Genomic DNA, 20,230 nt, shown 5'->3' on the forward strand with positions numbered 1-20,230 from the left:
ACCCCCGTGCTTCACGGTTGGGATAGTGTTCTTCGGCTTGCAAGCCTCCCCCTTTTTCCTCCAAACATAACGATGGTCATTATGGCCAAACAGTTCTATTGTTGTTTCATCAGACCAGAGGACATTTCTCCAAAAAGTACAGTCTTTGTCCCCATGTGCAGTTGCAAACCGTAGTCTGGCTTTTTTATGGCAGTTTTGGAGCAGTGGCTTCTTCCTTGCTGATTGGCCTTTCAGGTTATGTCGATATAGGACTCGTTTTACTGTGGATATAGATACTTTTGTACCTGTTTCCTCCAGCATCTTCACAAGGTCCTTTGCTGTTGTTCTGGGATTGATTTGCACTTTTCGCACCAAGTCCGTTCATCTCTAGGAGACAGAAAGCGTCTCCTTCCTGAGCGGTATGACGGCTGAGTGGTCCCATGGTGTTTATACTTGTGTACTATTGTTTGTACAGATGAACATGGTACCTTCAGGCGTTTGGAAAGGTCTTGGCTGATTTCTTTTGATTTTCCCATGATGTCAAGCAAATAGGCACTGAGTTTGGAGGTAGGCCTTAAAATACATCCACAGGTACACCTCCAATTGACTCAAATAAAGTAAATTAGCCTATCAGAAGCTTCTAAAGCCATGACATAATTTTATGGAATTTTCCAAGCTGTTTAAAGGCACAGTCAACTTAGTGTATGTAAACTTCTGATACAATGAATTATAAGTGAAATAATCTGTCTGTAAACAATTGTTGGAAAAATTACTTGTGTCATGCACAAAGTAGATGTCCTAACCGACTTGCCAAACCTATAGTTTGTTAACAAGAAATTTGTGGAGTGGTTGAAACACTTAGGTTGGAGTCATGAAAACTCGTTTATGTAAACTTCCGACTTCAACTGTATATAGATATATGTACTGCGTATACAAAATATTAGGAATCTTTCCATGACAGACTGATCAGGTGAACGCTATGCTCCCTTATTGATGCCACTTGTTAAATCCACTTCAATCAGTGTAGATGACTAGGAGGAGACAGGTTAAAGAAGCATTTTTGTGCCTCGGGACAATTAATATGTATTAATTGGATTGTGCCGTTCAGAGGGTAAATGGGCAAGACAAAAGATTGAAGTGCCTTTGAATGGGGTATGGTAGCAGGTGCCAGTATCAGAGCCATGACACTCAGAAAGAGTACTGTGTTCTCCCCATGATGCCTGACTCTGTTTAACCTCTCTGTTGTACGTGGGACATTTGCCTACGGAATAATTAAAGCTACACTTGTTGTGAATCCAGACAACATGTCAGATTTCAAAAAGGCTTTTTGGTGAAAGCATAAGATGCTATTATCTGATGATAGCACAACAGTAAACAAAGAGAGTAGCATATTTCAACACTGCAGGCACGACACAAAACGCAGAAATAAAAATATAATTCATGCCTTACCTTTGACGAAATTCTTTTGTTGGCACTCCAATATGTCCCATAAACATCACAAATGGTCCTTTTGTTCGATTAATTCCGTCTATATATCCAAAATGTCAATTTATTTGGCGCGTTTCATCCAGAAAAACACAGCTTCCAACTTGCGCAACGTCACCTACAAAATATATCGAAAGTTACATGTAAACTTTACCAAAACATTTCAAACTACTTGACGGGATGATCTGTGTTCAATACAAAAAGAAAACAAACTGACGCAACTTTTCTGGTAATGTGCCTCTCTCAAACAATTTACTTCATGTGACCCTCATTTAAGATGGCCGTACTTCTTCATTACACAAAGGAATAACCTCAACCAATTTCCAAAGACTGGTGACATCCAGTGGAAGCGGTAGGAACTGCAAACAAGTCCCTTAGAAATCTGGTGTCCCAATGAAACCTCATTGAAAAGACAGTGACCTCAAAGAAATAAAAATTCTGAATGGTTTGTCCTCAGGGTTTTGCCTGCTACATAAGTTCTGTAATAATCACAGACATCATTCAAACAGTTTTAGAAACTTCATAGTGTTTTCTATCCAAATCTACTAATAGTATGCATATCTTATATTCTGGGGAGGAGTAGCAGGCAGTTGAATTTTGGCATGCTATTTATCCAAAAGTGAAAATGCTGCCCCCTACCCCGAAGAAGTTAACTTCAGTTGTTAGCCAGCAGGGAGGGACTTGAAACAAATACCAAAATATACTTTTTGTTGGAATTTTCCTTTATTAGTCCATTGTTGACATAGTCCCAAATGTTTCGCTTGTCAGCTTTCAAGTTTTCAAGTTATGTAACTTTCAAAATACAGAGATCGTCTCTGTATGATGTAATGCTGAATTTTACATCATACGGGGAGGATTTTTATTTGTTTTGAAAGTTACATGTCTTGAATGCTGACAGTCCCAAAATGTTTTGCTTATGTCAACAATGGACTAATGAAACAAATAGATAATTTTTGGGTTGAATTTTATTTTAAGTCCCTCCTGGCTAACAACTGAAGCTTAACAGAGTCAGGCCTCATGGGGAGAACATGGTACTCTTTGAGTGTCTTGGCTCTGCTACTTAAACTACCACATTGTTTAATACTGCAGAATCATGGCTCGGGGTAGTCTGTGACAGATTGAGAGTGTGTGTGTGTGTGTGTGTGTGTGTGTGTGTGTGTGTGTGTGTGTGTGTGTGTGTGTGTGTGTGTGTGTGTGTGTGTGTGTGTGTGTGTGTGTGTGTGTGTGTGTGTGTGTGTGTGTGTGTGTGTGTGTGTGTGTGTGTGTGTGTGTGTGCCTACCCATCTGTGTCCTCTTGCTGAGTGAGATTTGGCACATTCTCCTGCTCACTGTAATGTGTCCCTTTTTTAGGCCAGCTAGAAAGCCTGAATCAATTTTTACTACGACACTTTGGGTCTTTAAGTAGTACATCAGGGAGAAAGTAAACAACCCAAATCATCTAGTCTCTGCCATCATACTGTAAAACGGGCAAATAATCTCCATAGCCTTTTTGTTGCTGTAACTTAAAACCCCTACTGAAGAATAGTGTTAACTGGTTCTAACTTAAAACCCCTACTGAAGAATAGTGTTGACTGGTTCTAACTTAAAACCCCTACTGAAGAATAGTGTTGACTCTGGTTCTAACTTAAAACCCCTACTGAAGAATAGTGTTGACTCTGGTTCTAACTTAAAACCCCTACTGAAGAATAGTGTTGACTCTGGGTCTAACTTAAAACCCCTACTGAAGAATAGTGTTGACTGGTTCTAACTTAAAACCCCTACTGAAGAATAGTGTTGACTCTGGTTCTAACTTAAAACCCCTACGGAATAATAGTGTTGACTCTGGTTCTAACTTAAAACCCCTACTAAATAATAGTGTTGGCTCTGGTTGGAGTTTTAAGGAAAACGTCATCCAATGAATAATTATCTTTTTGTCCCTCTGACTACCTCCATCTTTTCTTTTTTCTCTCTCGCTCTTCCTCGCTTTGTCCCTTTCCCCACCCACTTATCTTTCTCCCATCCCTCCCTCTCTTCTTGTTCTTCTCTCTCTCCGCCCCTCCCTCCCCCTGTAGACCATACATCAGTTGGAGGTCTGGGAGACAGTTTCTATGAGTACCTGCTGAAGGCCTGGCTCATGTCAGACAAGACCGACACAGAGGCACGCAAGACCTACGATGACGCTATCGAGGTACGCACCACACCTTTTATCTGGTCTCCATGGAGACTGGCTTCCCTTACCTGGTCTCCATGGAGATGGCTTTGATTGGCAAACACACAGCTGTGTTTCAACTCATCTAGCCTACCCTGAAATAGCAACTACCTTGCTCTATATCCTTCAGGCCAGATAGTTAGGATTGTTCCTCAACTCCTCAGTCCTTTAACTTCATTGGGATAGGGGGCAGCATTGGGAAGTTTGGAAGAAAAGGGTTCCCACTGTTACTTAGGCCCAGAAGCTAGGATGTGCATACAATTGGTAGATTTGGATAGAAAACACTCTAAAGTTTCCAAAACTGTTAAAATAATGTCTGTGAGTATAACAGAACTCATATGGCAGGCGAAAACCTGAGAAAAATCCAACCTGGAAGTGGAAATTCTAAAGTTTGTAGTTTAAGTGAATGCCTATCCAGTATCCAGTGTCTGTGGGGTCAGATTGCACTTCCTAAGGCTTCCAGTAGATGTCAACAGTCTTTAGAAGTTGTTTCAGGCTTCTATTGTGAAGGGGAGAGAATAAGACCACTCAGTGTAAGTGGCTCAGCTGAAAGCCATGAGTTGTTAATCGCGTGTGGCCGTGAGCTCTCTTTCCTTTCTAATGAAAACGGTATTGTCCGGTTGAAATATTATTGAATATTTATGATAAAAAGATCCTAAGGATGGATTATTAACATCGTTTGACATGTTTCTACGAACTTTAATGGGACTTTTGGATGTTGTTGTGCCTTTGGAATACTGAACTAAACGTGTGAACAAAACGGAGGTATTTGGACATAAAGAGGGACTTTATTGAACAAAACGAACATGTATTGTGTAACATGGAGTCCTCGGAGTGCCACCAGATGAAGATCATCAAAGGTAAGTGATTAATTTAATCGCTATTTATGACTTTTGTGAGTCCTCTCCTTGGCTTGAAAATGTCTGTATGGTTTTTGTGGCTAGGTGCTGTCCTAACAAAATCGCATGGTGTGCATTCGCCGTAAAGCCTTTTTGAAATCGGACACTGTGGTTGGATTAACAAGAAGTTTATGTTTAAAATGGTGTATAATACACCTTGTATTTTAATTATGAGATTTCTGTTTGAATTTGGCGCCCTGCAATTTCACTGGCTGTTGTCGAGGTGGGACGCTATTCCCAGAGAAGTTAACTGCAGGGTCAACTGGGTTCCATGTTTGACTTTTATTCAGTGTGTGATTTAGTTAACAGTAAGCAGATGCCTGGACTTTATGGCCAGTTATTGATGTTGATTGATCAGGTACAGTAGGTGCCAGGGAGAGGAGAACAGCAGATTCTGCTGCTGCTCTCAAGGACTGGAGCTGAGGACACTTAGACAACATAGTCCCTGGCACAGCGGTGGGAACAGGAACAAAGTACCTGTCCTTTATCTCTCTCTCTTTGCTTCATACACACACCTACCCCTTCTACCATCACCACCCACACACCCTCCTCCCTAAACACACACCTTGCTCTCCTACCACCATCCACACCCTTTCCCCACCTCCCTCCAGGCCATCGAGCGTCACCTGATCCGTAAGTCCAACGGCGGCCTGACGTTCATCGGGGAGTGGAAGAACGGCCACCTGGAGAGGAAGATGGGTCACCTGACGTGCTTTGCCGGGGGGATGTTCGCTCTGGGGGCCGACGGCTCGCCTGACGACAAGGCTGGACACTACCTACAGCTGGGGGCTGAGATCGCACACACCTGCCACGAGTCCTACGACCGCACCGGTGAGACACATCTAAACATATAGGGAAATCAAAGAAAGTTTAGGTATAAATGGTAACTTGTTATGGGGTGGTCTTGGTACTATGGATTTGAGTTGTTCCCAGATGTTGAGTTAGATTTAGTGTGAGCTCAGGATAATGTGTTGTTTTTTTTAAAGTGAGGTTACCATTGGAACTGGCTGAACTTCCTGAAAGTAAGGTTTGACTGATGATATTTCATAGTTTTATCCAGCATAGGGTTGCACATTTTGGGGAATATTCAGAGGTGGAAACTACGTGGGAATTAACGGGAATATATGGGAATTAACAAAAATATATGCAAATTAATATTAATAGCATTTATATGTAGATGGTTTTTGCATTGGATATATTTACCATATCAAATGGAGACAAACATAAACATTTTACCTTATCATAAGTAGACATAATTGCAAATGATTAAATCCTTCCAATAGAAAAAAATTAATGTAGTTTCGAATTGAACTTTAATTAAATGAGTTGACTCGGGATGGGATGATTTTACTGAACAACAAAAGAAAGGGAATATTGAATGATCCCCAATGATCCATCGCGTCTCCGAGAAACGTTTTCAACATGCATCTGTAAAATGATAGTCTAGAAACTAAAGCTTTGGTTGTCTTCCTCTCAGGCTTCCATGTCTTCTCCCTGGACCTCTTTAATGTCCACCTCTTGCACATCAGACTGAGGCCTCATCTTCACTGTCACTTTCCAACCTTGTTGAGGATGGCTCGTTGTCAGGCTCAAAAAGACCCAAATTTGCCCGGATGGCCACCAATGTTTCAACCCTTGTATTGGTCAGCCTGTTGTGTGCTTTGGTGTGTGTGTTCCCAAACAAGGACCAGTTGCGCTCTGAGGCGGCTGATGTTGCTGGGATTTGGAGGATGATGGAGGCAACAGGGGAAAGAGCCTCAGATGCACAAAGTCCCTTCCACCAGGTGGCTGATGAGATGTGTTGGCACGACTGCCATATTGCATCTCCATCCCAAAGCCCTTGCTTGGAAGTGTACTTCACCAGACTGCCAAGAACCTCGCCCTCATCCAGGCCAAGGTGGTGAGATACGGTAGTGATGACACCATAGGCCTTGTTGATCTCTGCACCAGACAGGATGCTCTTGCCAGCATACTTGGGGTCCAACATGTACGCTGCGGCATGTATGGGCTTCAGGAAGAAGTCTTCACGCTTTTTGATGCATTTCAGAACTGCTTGGAGCAACAGTGAAGTGGGCAGGGCAGTACGGATTTCTTATCTTACATCTGCAAGCAGAGTCTGAACATCAGACAGGATGGCATTGTCTCCCTCAATCCGTGCAATGGCTACTGCTATATGTTTCAGGCTGCTTACCCTCTCTCCCAAAATACATCATCCAGGAGGATCCTCTTGATGGGGCTGTCCATATCGACAGACTGTGATATGGCCATTTCTTGGAGAGATACCTTTCCCTCCAGGAGATGTCAAACATGATGACAACACCACCCCAACGGGTGTTGCTGGGCAGCTTCAATGTGGTGCTCTTATTCTTCTCACTTTGCTTGGTGAGGTAGATTGCTGCTATAACTTGATGACCCTTCACATACCTAACCATTTCCTTGGCTCTCTTGTAGAGTGTATCCATTGTGGAGCAGATTCAATGCACGATCAGCACAGCCAATGGGTGTGATGTGAGGGTAGGACTCCTCCACTTTAGACCAAGCAGCCTTCATGTTCGCAGCATTGTCTGTCACCAGTGCAAATACCTTCTATGGTCCACGGTCATTGATGACTGCCTTCAGCTCAAATGAAATGTAGAGACCGGTGTGCTTTTGTAGAATACTGGTGGAGGTGGTGTAGTTAATTATTCTTTGCCCAACAACATTCGACCACCCATCAGAGATGATTGCAATACAGTCTGCTTTCTCTATTATTTGCTTGACCTTCACTTGAACTCTGTTGAACTCTGCATCCAGCAAATGAGTAGATAAAGCATGTCTGGTTGGAGGGGTGTAATGCTGGGCAAACAACATTCAGAATCTCTTCCAATACACACTGCCTGTGAGCATCAGAGGTGAACCAGTTGCATACACATTAATCAGCATTTCTCTGACTACGTTCCTCCATTGAGTCAAAAAAACTTCTGATTCCAGGAGGACCGTGAGCTGTTGCTATCGATAAGGTGTCTGATTCATCATTTTCACCTCGAATAGAAGTAGAGGGACTTTTGTCAGAGGTTGCTTGTTGTGAGAGCTGAGGGAACTTTATGCACTTGGCCAGATGATTCTGCATCTTTGTTGCATTCTTCACATATGATTTGCCACAGTATTTGCAAATGTACACAGCTTTTCCTTCTACATTAGCTGCAGTGAAATGTCTCCACACATCAGATAGTGCCCGTGGTATTTTCCTGTGAAGATTAGGGAAAACATTTGTAAAAAAATTTAATACAATTCCATGTACAGATAAATAGTTGAGCAGTTAGATTAAACATCTCCTTTGTAAGCTACATGTTTTAAAATGAAACATGTATGGAAACGCCAAATAATAAAAATTCCTCAGACATGCATGTGTCTTATACCATTTTAAAGGTAATCTTGTTGTTAATCCCACCAAAGTGTCCGATTTCAAATATGCTTTTCAGCGAAAGCACCACAAACGGTTATGTTAGGTCACCACCAAGCCACAGAATAAGCACAGCCATTTTTCCAGCCAAAAAAAGCACAAATAGAGATAAAATGAATCACTAACCTTTGATGACACTCATGGAACTTCATTTTACACAATACATGTATGTTTGATAAAGTTCATATTTATATAAAAAAATCTGAGTTTACATTGGCGTGTTACGTTCACTAGTTCCAAAAACATCCAGTGATTTTGCATAGCCACATCTATTCAACAGAAATACTCATCATAAATGTAGATGATAATACAAATTATACACATGGAATTATAGATATACCTCTCGCTGTGTCAGATTTCAAAAAAACTTTACGGAAAAAGCAAACCATGCGATAATCTGAGACGGCGCTCAGAACAAGGCAAATTAGCCGCCATGTTGGAGTCAACAGAAACCAGAAATTACATGATAAATATTCCCTTACCTTTGATGATCTTCATCAGAATGCACTCCCAGGAATCCCAGGTCCACAATAAATGCTTGATTTGTTCGATAATGTCCGTTATTTATGTCCAATTAGCTACTTTGGTTAGCGCGTTTGGTAAACAATTCCAAAGTCACAAAGCACGTTCACTAAAACGTGAAGACATGTCCAAAAGTTCCGTAACAGTCAGTAGAAACATGTCAAACGATGTATTGAATCAATCTTTAGAATGTTGTTAACATACATCTTGAATAACGTTCCAACCGGAGAATTACATTGACTTCAGATGAGCGATGGAACGGAGCTCACTCATGTGAACGCGCATGGTCAAAGAATGGTCACCTCATGGCAATGGTGACTAATTATTCTCTCATTCGGCAAACCCATTCATATCTCGCTGTAATTTCAATGGGATCTTGGTTGAAAATCCACCAGCCTCAGAATTTCCAGGATTTTTTCTCATGTTTTTGCCTGCCATATGAGTTCTGTTATACTCACAGACATAATTCAAACAGTTTTAGAAACTTCAGAGTTTCTATCCAATACTAATAATATGCATATATTAGCAACTATGACTGAGGAGCAGGCCGTTTACTCTGGGCACCTCTGTGCACCTTTCATCCAAGCTACTCAATACTGCCCCTGCAGCCATAAGAAGTTAACACAAACTCATGTATGTCATATAAAATATATTGTAATCAAAACTTACCAGAAAGCATGTAGTCTTTGGCTCAGACAGTGTAGTAGTGTGGGCTCAATAGCATCTCATTAGTGTAGGGAATAGTTTAACCAAAATATGAATTGAAATAGAATTGCCTTATGTGTATCCCACAAAAATGGTTAACTGTTATAAGCTAACTTTTTTTTATGAATTTAAGCAAAATTCCCCAAATTTACCGGAAAGTTTCCGACCCTTTGCAACCTGAATCCAGTGGTCTCTGGTTCCCATCCACAGTGACAAGGCGTGCAGAACAAATCTGTCATAAGTCTCCTGGCTACTACTTGATCACTGTAATCTGCTCCTATTACTCTAAATTAAACAATTGGCAGGAAATATGTTGTGTACTTATGCTAAACCATAAAAATCAATGGATATTGAATATCTCTCCCTCCCTCTCTGTAGTGTTGAAGCTGGGTCCGGAGGCCTTTAAGTTTGACAGTGGTCTGGAGGCAGTGGCAGTACGTCAGAATGAGAAGTACTACATCCTGAGGCCAGAGGTCATCGAGACCTACTGGTACATGTGGAGGTTCACCCACGACCCCAAGTACAGGCAGTGGGGCTGGGAAGCAGCACAGGTGAGCCACTGGAAAATCACTCCAAACTATTACTACTATGATATTGCCCTTATGCTTTTACTTATCCATCATGCCCAATCCCCTATCACCTCCTGACCCCTAGCAGTACCTTCTCTGCACCAGTGTACATCTGAAAGAATTGGATAAGTGCATGGACCCTTTGTAACTTAAAAAAGAGAGCGGATCAGAGTGTCAACACACAACAGACTAATGCTACTTGAGAACTCAATTTTCTCATTTTTTCTCTCCAGTTATAGTCCTATTTTTTCCATCTCTGTTCCCTCTTAAGGCTTTTATTTTCAAAGGTCAAAGTGAAACACTCTTATACCTCTGCTTTCTCTTCATCCTCCTCTCAACCACTTAATCACTCTGCTCTCATTTTTCACTTCCTTTCTCAATCACTCCTCCTCTCCTTCTCGCCACCATTCACCTGTCTTATCTCCCTCTGTCGCTCTATTCTCCTCTCCCTCTCCCCCCTCCTCGCTTATCTCATCTCCTGTTTCCCCGCTCTCGCTCTGTTCCTGTGTGTTTGTGTTGGTGCTCTTAAGAGCTGTTGTTGTGGGACTGAATGCAGCCTCCCTCAGCCTGAGTGACTGAGTGGAGATGAGGGAGTTCTCTTCTTTGTTCTAACCTCGACTGCTCCTCTGCACCATGCACATCTCTCTGCTTTCCTCCTCTCATACGCTCTCTCCTTTCCTCCTCTCATTTGCTCTCTCCTTTCCTCTTACGCTCTCTCCTTTCCTCTTACGCTCTCTCCTTTCCTCTCCTCTTACGCTCTCTCCTTTCCTCTTACGCTCTCTCCTTTCCTCTTACGCTCTCTCCTTTCCTCTCCTCCTCTTACGCTCTCTCTCCTCCTCTTACCCTCTCCTCCTCTCTCTTACGCTCTCTCCTTTCCTCTCCTCCTCTCTCTTACGCTCTCTCCTCTCTTCTCATCTTACCCTCTCCTCCCCTTACCCTCTCCTCCCCTCTCTTACGCTCTCCTTTCTTCTCCTCCTCTTACCCTCTCCTCCTCTCTCTTACGCGCTCTACTTTCCTCTCCTGCTCTTACGCTCTCTCCTTACCTCTCCTCTTTCTTACGCTCTCCTTTCCTATCGTTCTCTCTCTTACGCTCTCTCCTTTCCTGTCGTCCTCTTATGCTCTCTCCTTTCCTTTCCTCTCCTCCCCGCTCTTACTCTCTCCTCCCCTCTCTTACGCTCTCTCCTCTCCTCTTACGCTCTCTCCTCTCCTCTTACGCTCTCTCCTCTTACGCTCTCTCCTCTTACGCTCTCTCCTCTCCTCTTACGCTCTCTCCTCCTCCTCTTACGCTCTCTCCTTCTCCTCTTACGCTCTCTCCTTCTCCTCTTACGCTCTTCCTTGCTTCCCTCCCTCTCTACCTCTTTCTGCCCCCGTCTCGTTCTCTTTCTGCCCCCGTCTCGTTCTCTTTCTCCCCTTGTGATGAAAATCACCTGACAGTTCTATACAGTTTGATCTCCCTACCTGTCTCTAGTGCTCCTACACCATCACATCAGCTCACGTTTGATGTCACACACACTACTATTTTACCTGAGGCTCTGTGTAGTAGGCAGCTTACCTTCCTAAGTCCTAAGCTTGACCATTAGTGAGAACATCTAAGATCATTGTCTAGGGGTAACTTCATCCTACTTGGTCTAAGCGTGTGCGAGTCATGTGTGTTGAGGTTTGTTGGCCCAGCTGTTGTAGTGCACGGCCCTGTGAAATGAGCCCAGTAGAGAGCAGCTGTACACACACACACACACCCTTCTCCTCCAGGTAGAAGAGAAACAGACTCTTTATTAACCCAGATGGTATTAGGACTGGATTCTAGTTCAGGTGTGCATGTGGCTGGGTAGTTGTGATGTGCATATGTGGTTGTGCCCAGGCCTGAAGTACAGAGGCAGTCTAGGACGCTATGTGTGTGTGTGTTCAGGAGGACAAACGCACACACACATCGGATGCGGTGGTCCATGAAAAATTTAAAATAGTTCCATCTCCTTCTGAGAGATTCTCCTGACAGCTACTGACTAATAGAGGGACATTAAGAGAGAACAAGACAAGTACCGATAGAGAGGGAGAGAGACACTGTGTCAATTAACAGATCCACCATCTATACCCTCCCTTGAATTACACCTGATGCGGTGCAGAGGGAAGAAGAGATTTAAAAAAGAACTGATTAACTCTGTCTGGACACTTGAGAAAAGAAATACTCTGCATTGTAAAATCACAGCTCTAACGCTTTGACTGAGGTCACAGACGGAGACATTCCCTTCAAATCTCAATTACAACAAAGCGATTTGAAATCAAATGTTATTCATCACATACCTAGTTTAGACTAGAGTGGTGATGGATAGAATGTCTCCTCCAACCCTTAAACACAGTGTTTTAATGGTATAAGAGTCTACCCATCTCCTGACTAAATTATAAATGACTGTAATGTAAATATGTGGTAATTAAGTGCTGCTCTCGGTCTCCCCCTCCAGGCCATTGATAAGTACTGCAGGGTCAGCGGTGGGTTCTCTGGGGTCAAGGACGTCTACTCGTCCAACCCAACCTACGACGATGTCCAGCAGAGCTTCTTCCTGGCCGAGACGCTCAAGTAAGTCTTCCGCCATTTGCTGCTCCTTTACTGCTCCTCTGTGTACTGTTCATTCACATCCAGTTGGTATGAGATGGGGATGTCCTGGCAGCCCCCAGAATGCACTGGAACTGTGTGCTCTGCTCCCCCCCTGCTGGTCGCTCTGCTTGTTGCTGTTCACAAATACTACTACAGCACTGATGAACAGAATATAGCAGCTGAAAATTGTCTGCTCTCCCTCCTCTTTACTCCTCCCTCTCTCTTCTCCAGGTATCTGTACCTGTTGTTCTCCAGTGATGAGCTGATGCCTTTGGAGAGCTGGGTGTTCAACACGGAGGCCCACCCCCTGCCGGTACTGCACCTTGCCAACCTCACCCTCCCAGGGAGCCAGGCCCAGCGGTAGAGACCAGGGGACCTCCAGGGGGCCACAGCGGCCCTGTCTGCCTCCATCTCTCCCTCTCACTGCTACAGACAGCAGAAGGAGAGAGCTCAGACCACTGCAGAGTGGAGGGGACTGAAACAATAGCCTTTCTCGCTCTTCTTTAATTCTCTGGCTCGTACTCTTTCTATAGCTCTCTCTGCTTCTCGTCAGGACGGAGGGTGCGTTTGACTTTTGTGATTGGCTGGGAAGTCCTCCTATTCGTCGTTACTTTTTTGTTGAAACACAGAGCCACAATCAGGAAGCTTGATTGTTTTGGCCAAACTGTCTCATAATGGATGCACACAGGAGCAAGACAGTGTGTACCAACAAACAGACAGATGGACCTTCCTCTGAAGGGATGTGTATGTTTCAGACAGACTGACAGTCAAACCGAAGACTATGGGGTTTGTTTTCTTTTGTCATTTTGTGTCCTGGACGCTGATTGGCGGGGACATGACAGACTGCGACCGTCCTAGTCCTTCTGCCATTTCCTGTTTACTGTCTTACTCTGAACTTTGACCTGGAACTGTATCAGTGTCACTTTGTGGACGGGAGCAACGGCTTCATGCCTACCCTTCTGGAACCTTTGAAAAGTGGACCGGTGATATGGACCTATTTTCCATAGCATTCTCTATGCTACATTCTGCCGTTTCTGTATACTTTCTCCTCTTTTGTCTCTTTCTGTCACACTCTCTCGCTCTGTATCTCCCTCTCCTTCCATCTCTTATGATTAGCAGGTGACGTAGCTTAGCCTGGCCTCATGATGTTGCTGCTATTCAACCGATGCTGCATCTCTACCTTGTCTTACCACCATTCCAACTCCCTCCATCTTCTCTTTCTTGTCATTCTTCTTCACTTCTCCAATCACGCCTTTCTAGACTGGTAAACTTCCGTTCCTGTCTTTTCCATAAATCACCACCACTCCACAGGCAGATTGGGACAAGGCTTGTTTTGGCAGTGTTTTCTGTCTGCTGATTAAATGGCCCCTATAGATAAATTGTTATGCACTTTGTTGTTTGTATTACTAAGAGGGAAAAGAGTTACACCACTGTCGGAGCTGAAGACACAAAGCCCTCCATTTATAATCTCTGTGTCTTTGACAAGGACCCATAGTGTTGCACTGCCACTGATGGGGAGGGCCTGGAGTTCTTACTGTTTAGGAACAACTCCTCACCCTGCTGATAGGATTCTACCCAAACTGTTTCTTGTTCTTATCCTAATCACCACTCTCAAATTAGGACTTGGCCTCAGTCACCTGTGCAATGAGTGTAATGAGTGTATGTTGAATGTTAAGGCATTCATTCTCTATGGACTTGTGTGTTCTAAATTGATCTATTGTGTTTTGTGTGAATGTGGTTCCTGCAACAGTAGATGGAACGCAAGGAAGTCTGCTGTGTTCAGTGATGAATCTGTGATTGGTGTGTTGATGTGGATGGGGAGGGGAATACTTTAGGTTTAGGGGGCTGAAGGTAACACTAGGAAATAGAACGGTACCTTGCAAGAAATAACATTTTTGTTGGACCTATACATTAATTTAAAGCCTTATCAAGTGTTACTATGTGATGCCTTTCTCCAATACTGTGCTTTTTCATTATAATTTTTTTACAAAAAGTTATTCATACACCAGTTCCTTTTCTATGAGCCACCCTGCTGTCCCTCTAGCAGAGCCACCCTGCTGTCCCTCTAGCAGAGCCACCCTGCTGTCCCTCTAGCAGAGCCACCCTGCTGTCCCTCTAGCAGAGCCACCCTGCTGTCCCTCTAGCAGAGCCACCCTGCTGTCCCTCTAGCAGAGCCACCCTGCTGTCCCTCTAGCAGAGCCACCCTGCTGTCCCTCTAGCAGAGCCACCCTGCTGTCCCTCTAGCAGAGCCACCCTGCTGTCCCTCTAGCAGAGCCACCCTGCTGTCCCTCTAGCAGAGCCACCCTGCTGTCCCTCTAGCAGAGCCACCCTGCTGTCCCTCTAGCAGAGCCACCCTGCTGTCCCTCTAGCAGAGCCACCCTGCTGTCCCTCTAGCAGAGCCACGATGATGATGATGATGGGCTGATTACAGAACCACTCACCTTGCCAATCAATAAAGCCATACAATGTGTGTCTCTGTTTAGCTAATTGGTTGGTTTCTGTCACTCATTTCTCATGTGTTCACTGAGTACCACCTGGCTGCACCTATATAACACCTGTCCCACCATCTCAACATTCCTTTTTACTCTGTCACACCCTTTCTACTCCTTCATATCCCTACAATTTTCTATTTGTCTCTTTCTCTCCAGCTATCCCTCCTCCTGTCCCCATCTGTTGGCAGCTCAGTGTCTCCGTCTCGTGGTGGAGGCAGTAGCAGCAGCCTACTGGTGTAGAACGTTATGAAGTATATGTATCACTGTTCGCCCCCCTGTCCCCACCTTACTCTCTGACATTACTGCTTTCTGTCTGCGGAGGAAGCCCAGGCCTTCTTTGGCGCTGTCAGTCGCCGTGAGGATGTTGATTTTGGGAAAAAAGTGTTCTGTATTTGTATTTTTACTGAACAAAAAAAGACATGTAAATATGTTTAAATGAGACACAAATTCAATAAAGATGTTATGAAAAGTGAACAGAATAACTAAAGCGGTGTGTTGGTGATGATTGTTACCTGTTGTTCACTCTGTTCCCTTAACTAATGACGTTTACATGTAGGTGTTAGCTTGCGGTGTTCAGCACCTTTTTACTGTACCTCTTTATAGAAGGTGAAGTCAGGTCTTCTCTTTCAGCTCCTATCCTGAGGGGGCAGTCTTGGTTAACAAAACATCAATCCAACAGCTAAGGCTTAACAATAACGTTTCATTGATTTCGCAGATTTTTAGATCCTATTTCAGACGTTCAACACCAAAACCTTGATCTGATGCTCGGCAGAGATCACTGGTTGGTGTTATAATTCCAGTCCCAAAAGATGGGCACACCTGTGTTCTGTCTCGTGGTGCTGCCAGGGAATTAGTTCCACAGTTCAATTCTTTATAAGAGAACTCCTGCACACATCATCTCTACACGTTTAGGGTATTGTCTGATGACGTTGGGTTCTGCAACCTTTTTGCCCCAGTCTTTTTGCCCTGCTTTCCACGTTATCTTAGTAGGAAGACCTACAGTTACAGGGAACAGGTATGTCACAGCCCTGGCATGCAGCCTCTGCCTACAAAACCACCACATGTCACACTGCCCCCTCTCTTCCTCCCGCTTTCTGACGGATGTCTGCTTGGCGCCACTACACTCAACCACCCCTGTTGTTCAAAGCCTAGATTAAGTAATCATGACATGACCGATGTCATGACAACTGGTGTCGATGGAAGACAAGTGATTATACTATTTAATTGAGTCATAAAATGTCAGTGCACAGAGTCCCAATGTAGATGTTCGTTTCTGTTCAGATGAGTGATTTTAGCAGTTCAGTAATGTTTCCTACAATGATTTTGTTCAGCCTCTGTCCAGATCGGGATGGCGGACTCTCCTGCTCTCATCCACCCCTCATCAGTCTCATCAGTTTTAGTGACAGGCTGACAGGCCAGGATGGATAGACAGAGAGCAGGGCCTGACCACCTATCTGACCTGAGGAGAACCCTTATGTCAGATGCTTTCCAGGACCTTCAGACACACAGGCTGCATCTCAATGGTCTGAAATGGCTTTCCTTCATCTGCACTGATCTGAAAGGACAGGTGGACGCACTATGGCGTTTTAAACTGCTGCTTCGCTTCCACCTGTCCAGTAGAAGAAACAAAGCCACTTAAAGCTATTGAGATGCACCCACTACAGACATACTGGTAACATCACTGCATTTACAAATTGCCAGCAAGAGGACTGGCAATAATACAGCATAGCAAAGCACATTAGTAAATCAACTCTCCACCTTGTCTTTGTTCCTGGAAAGCATTTCCATTATGTTCTAAGGATCTGTTGGACTGATGTGCTCCTGAAGAAGGGAGTAGTCGGATGTGGGTAAAAAAAGAGCATGTGAAAATATTTGGACATTGATTTCTATCGCTGGTTATTTGCCCACATCAGTCCAACAGATTCTCCACAAAATGTCATCGGTTTATTTCAAATATTTGTGTTGTCCATGTCCTGCTCCTCTAGGCTGGCTCATCTGCACACACCCTGGAGTGGAACAGACAGTGTGTGTGTGTGTTTGTGTGTAGAGGAACAGGACAGGTGTGTCGAGAATGGGACTCTGCCAAGGTTACAGTGATCTGAATGGGTAAATAGACTTGTCCCAAGCAAACAACCCTATTTCACTCTTCACATCATACATACAGTACACAGTAGTTCACCCCGTGCTCTTATTTTCACACAAGTGAGATTTTGCAACTGCAGGCTTTTTTTGTTTCAGGTGTAGATTTTTTTTGCCTCGTACTAACCATTCTGATCGCGCAAGCTTACAGTCTTTCACTACACAAGTACATGGCTAGAGATTTTTTTCTTTTACGCACACAGTGCATTTGGAAAGTATTCAGACCCATTCCCTTTATCCACATTTTGTTACATTACAGCCTTATTCTAAAATTGATTAAATCATTTTTTTCCCTCATCAATGTACACACAATACCCCAAAATGACAAAGTGAAACAGGTTTTTAGAAATGTTTGGTAATATAGATTTAAAAAATAGAAATACCTTATATACATAAGTATTCAGACCCTTTGCTATGAGACGTGAAACTGAGCTCAGGTGCGTCCTGTTTCCATTGATCATCTTTGAGATGTTTCTACAACTTGATTGGTGTCTACCTATGGTAAATTCAATTGATTGTATGTGATTTGGAAAGGCACACACCTGTCTGTATAAGTTCCCACAGTTAACAGTGCATGTCAGAGCAAAAACCAAGCCATGAGGTCGAAGGAATTGTCTGAATTGGCTTGTCACCTAAAACCCTCACAAACCTTTACAGATACACAATTGAGAGCATCCTTTGTGCTGCATCACCACCTGGTATGACAACTGCACCGCCCAGAGGGTGTGATTGTGCGGTCTGCACAATGCATCACTGGGGGCAAACTACCTGCCCTCCAGGACACCTACAGCACCCGATGTCACAGGAAAGCCAAAAAGATCAAGGACAACAACCAGCCGAGCCAGTGCCTGTTCACCCCGCTACCATCCAGAAGGCGAGGTCAGCACAGGTGCATCAAAGCTTGGACCAAGAGACAGAAGCTATTTTTCAATCTCAAGGCCATCCGACTGTTAAACAGCCATCACTAACAGAGTGAGGCTGCTGCCTACATACATACTTGAAATCATTGGCCACTTTAATAAATGGATCAGAAGCCACTTTAATAATGCCAATTTAATAATGTTTACATATCTTGCATTACTCAACTCATATGTATATACTGTATTTTATACAATCTATTGCATCTTGCCTATGCCGCTCGGTCATTGCTCATCCATATATTTATATGTATATATTCTTATTCCATTCCTTTACTTAGATTTGTGTGTATTTATAACGTTCTTTGCTTCACGGAAACATGGCTCACTCGAGACGCTAACGGAGTCGGTGCAGCCAGCTGGTTTCTTCACGCATCGCGCCGACAGAAACGAGCATCTTTCTGGTAAGAAGAGGGGCGGGGGGGTATGCCTTATGATTAACGAGACGTGGTGTGATCATAACAACATACAGGAACTCAAGTCCTTCTGTTCACCTGACTTAGAATTCCTCACAATCAAATGTCGACCGCATTATCTACCAAGGGAATTCTCTTCGATTGTAATCTCCCCCGCCCTCCTTTTGGAAAAGCTGACCACGACTCCATTTTGTTGCTTCCAGCCTACAAACAGAAACTAAAACAAGAAGCTCCCGCGCTCAGATCTGTTCAACGCTGGTCCGACCAATCTGATTCCACGCTTCAAGACTGCTTCGATCACGTGGATTGGGATATGTTCCGCATTGCGTCCAACAACAACATTGACGAATACGCTGATTCGGTGAGCGAGTTCATTAGAAAGTGCATCGGAGACGTTATACCCACAGCAACGATTAAAACATTCCCAAACCAGAAACCGTGGATTGATGGCAGCATTCGTGCGAAACTGAAAGCGTGAACCACTGCTTTTAACCAGGGCAAGGTGACCGGAAACTTGACCGAATACAAACAGTGTAGCTATTCCCTCCGCAAGGCAATCAAACAAGCTAAGTGCCAGTATAGAGACAAAGTAGAGTCGCAATTCAACGGCTCAGACACAAGAGGTATGTGGCAGGGTCTACAGTCAATCACGGATTACAAAAAGAAAACCAGCCCCGTCGCGGACAAGGATGTCTTGCTCCCAGACAGACTAAATAACTTTTTTGCTCGCTTTGAGGACAATACAGTGCCACTGACACGGCCCGCTACCAAAACCTGCGGGCTCTCCTTCACTGCAGCCGAGGTGAGTAAAACATTTAAACGTGTTAACCCTCGCAAGGCTGCAGGCCCAGACGAAATTCCCAGTCGGGTCCTCAGAATGCGCAGACCAGCTGGCTGGTGTGTTTACGGACATATTCAATCAATCCTTATCCCAGTCTGCTGTTCCCTCATGCTTCAAGAGGGCCACCATTGTTCCTGTTCCCAAGAAAGCTAAGGTAACTGAGCTAAACGACTACCGCCCCGTAGCACTCACTTCCGTCATCATGAAGTGCTTTGAGAGACTAGTCAAAGACCATATCACCTCCACCCTACCTGACACCCTAGACCCACTCCAATTTGCTTACCGACCCAATAGGTCCACAGACGACGCAATCGCAACCACACTGCACACTGCCCTAACCCATCTGGATAAGAGGAAAACCTATGTGAGAATGCTGTTCATCGACTACAGCTCAGCATTTAACACCATAGTACCCTCCAAACTCGTCATCAAGCTCGAGACCCTGGGTCTCGACCCCGCCCTGTGCAACTGGGTACTGGACTTCCTGACGGGCCGCCCCCAGGTGGTGAGGGTAGGTAACAACATCTCCACCCCGCTGATCCTCAACACTGGGACCCCACAAGGGTGCGTTCTGAGCCCTCTCCTGTACTCCCTGTTCACCCACGACTGCGTGGCCATGCACGCCTCCAACTCAATCATCAAGTTTGCGGACGACACTACTGTGGTAGGCTTGATTACCAACAACGACGAGACGGCCTACAGGGAGGAGGTGAGGGCCCTCAGAGTGTGGTGTCAGGAAAATAACCTCACACTCAATGTCAACAAAACAAAGGAGATAATTGTGGACTTCAGGAAACAGCAGAGGGCGCACCCCCCTATCCACACCGACGGGACAGTAGTGGAGAGGGTAGTAAGTTTTAAGTTCCTCGGCGTACACATCACGGGCAAACTGAATTGGTCCACCCACACAGACAGCGTCCACCCACACCTCAGGAGGCTGAAGAAATTCGGCTTGTCACCAAAAGCACTCACAAACTTCTACAGATGCACAATCGAGAGCATCCTGTCGGGCTGTATCACCGCCTGGTACGGCAACTGCTCCGCCC

At 44.4% G+C, this 20,230-nt stretch overlaps 1 protein-coding gene across 2 annotated transcripts in view; it reads left to right on the forward strand.

Annotated features, from left to right (window-relative positions):
- LOC139546506 (mannosyl-oligosaccharide 1,2-alpha-mannosidase IB) overlaps positions 1-14,598 on the forward strand; it is a 119,951-nt gene extending 105,353 nt beyond the window's left edge. The window contains exons 11-15 of one of the 2 annotated variants that reach the window (XM_071354953.1): positions 3,516-3,631; positions 5,163-5,382; positions 9,599-9,771; positions 12,246-12,361; positions 12,611-14,598. In XM_071354953.1, coding sequence (XP_071211054.1) covers positions 3,516-3,631; positions 5,163-5,382; positions 9,599-9,771; positions 12,246-12,361; positions 12,611-12,743 — 758 coding nt within the window. In that variant the 3' untranslated portion in view covers positions 12,744-14,598. The remainder of the gene's footprint in view (positions 1-3,515; positions 3,632-5,162; positions 5,383-9,598; positions 9,772-12,245; positions 12,362-12,610) is intronic. The other variant, XM_071354954.1, reaches the window with a different exon arrangement.
- Positions 14,599-20,230: the final 5,632 nt, after the last annotated feature.

This window comes from Salvelinus alpinus, chromosome 20, assembly GCF_045679555.1.
Source record: "Salvelinus alpinus chromosome 20, SLU_Salpinus.1, whole genome shotgun sequence".
NCBI classification, from domain to species: Eukaryota; Metazoa; Chordata; class Actinopteri; order Salmoniformes; family Salmonidae; genus Salvelinus; species Salvelinus alpinus.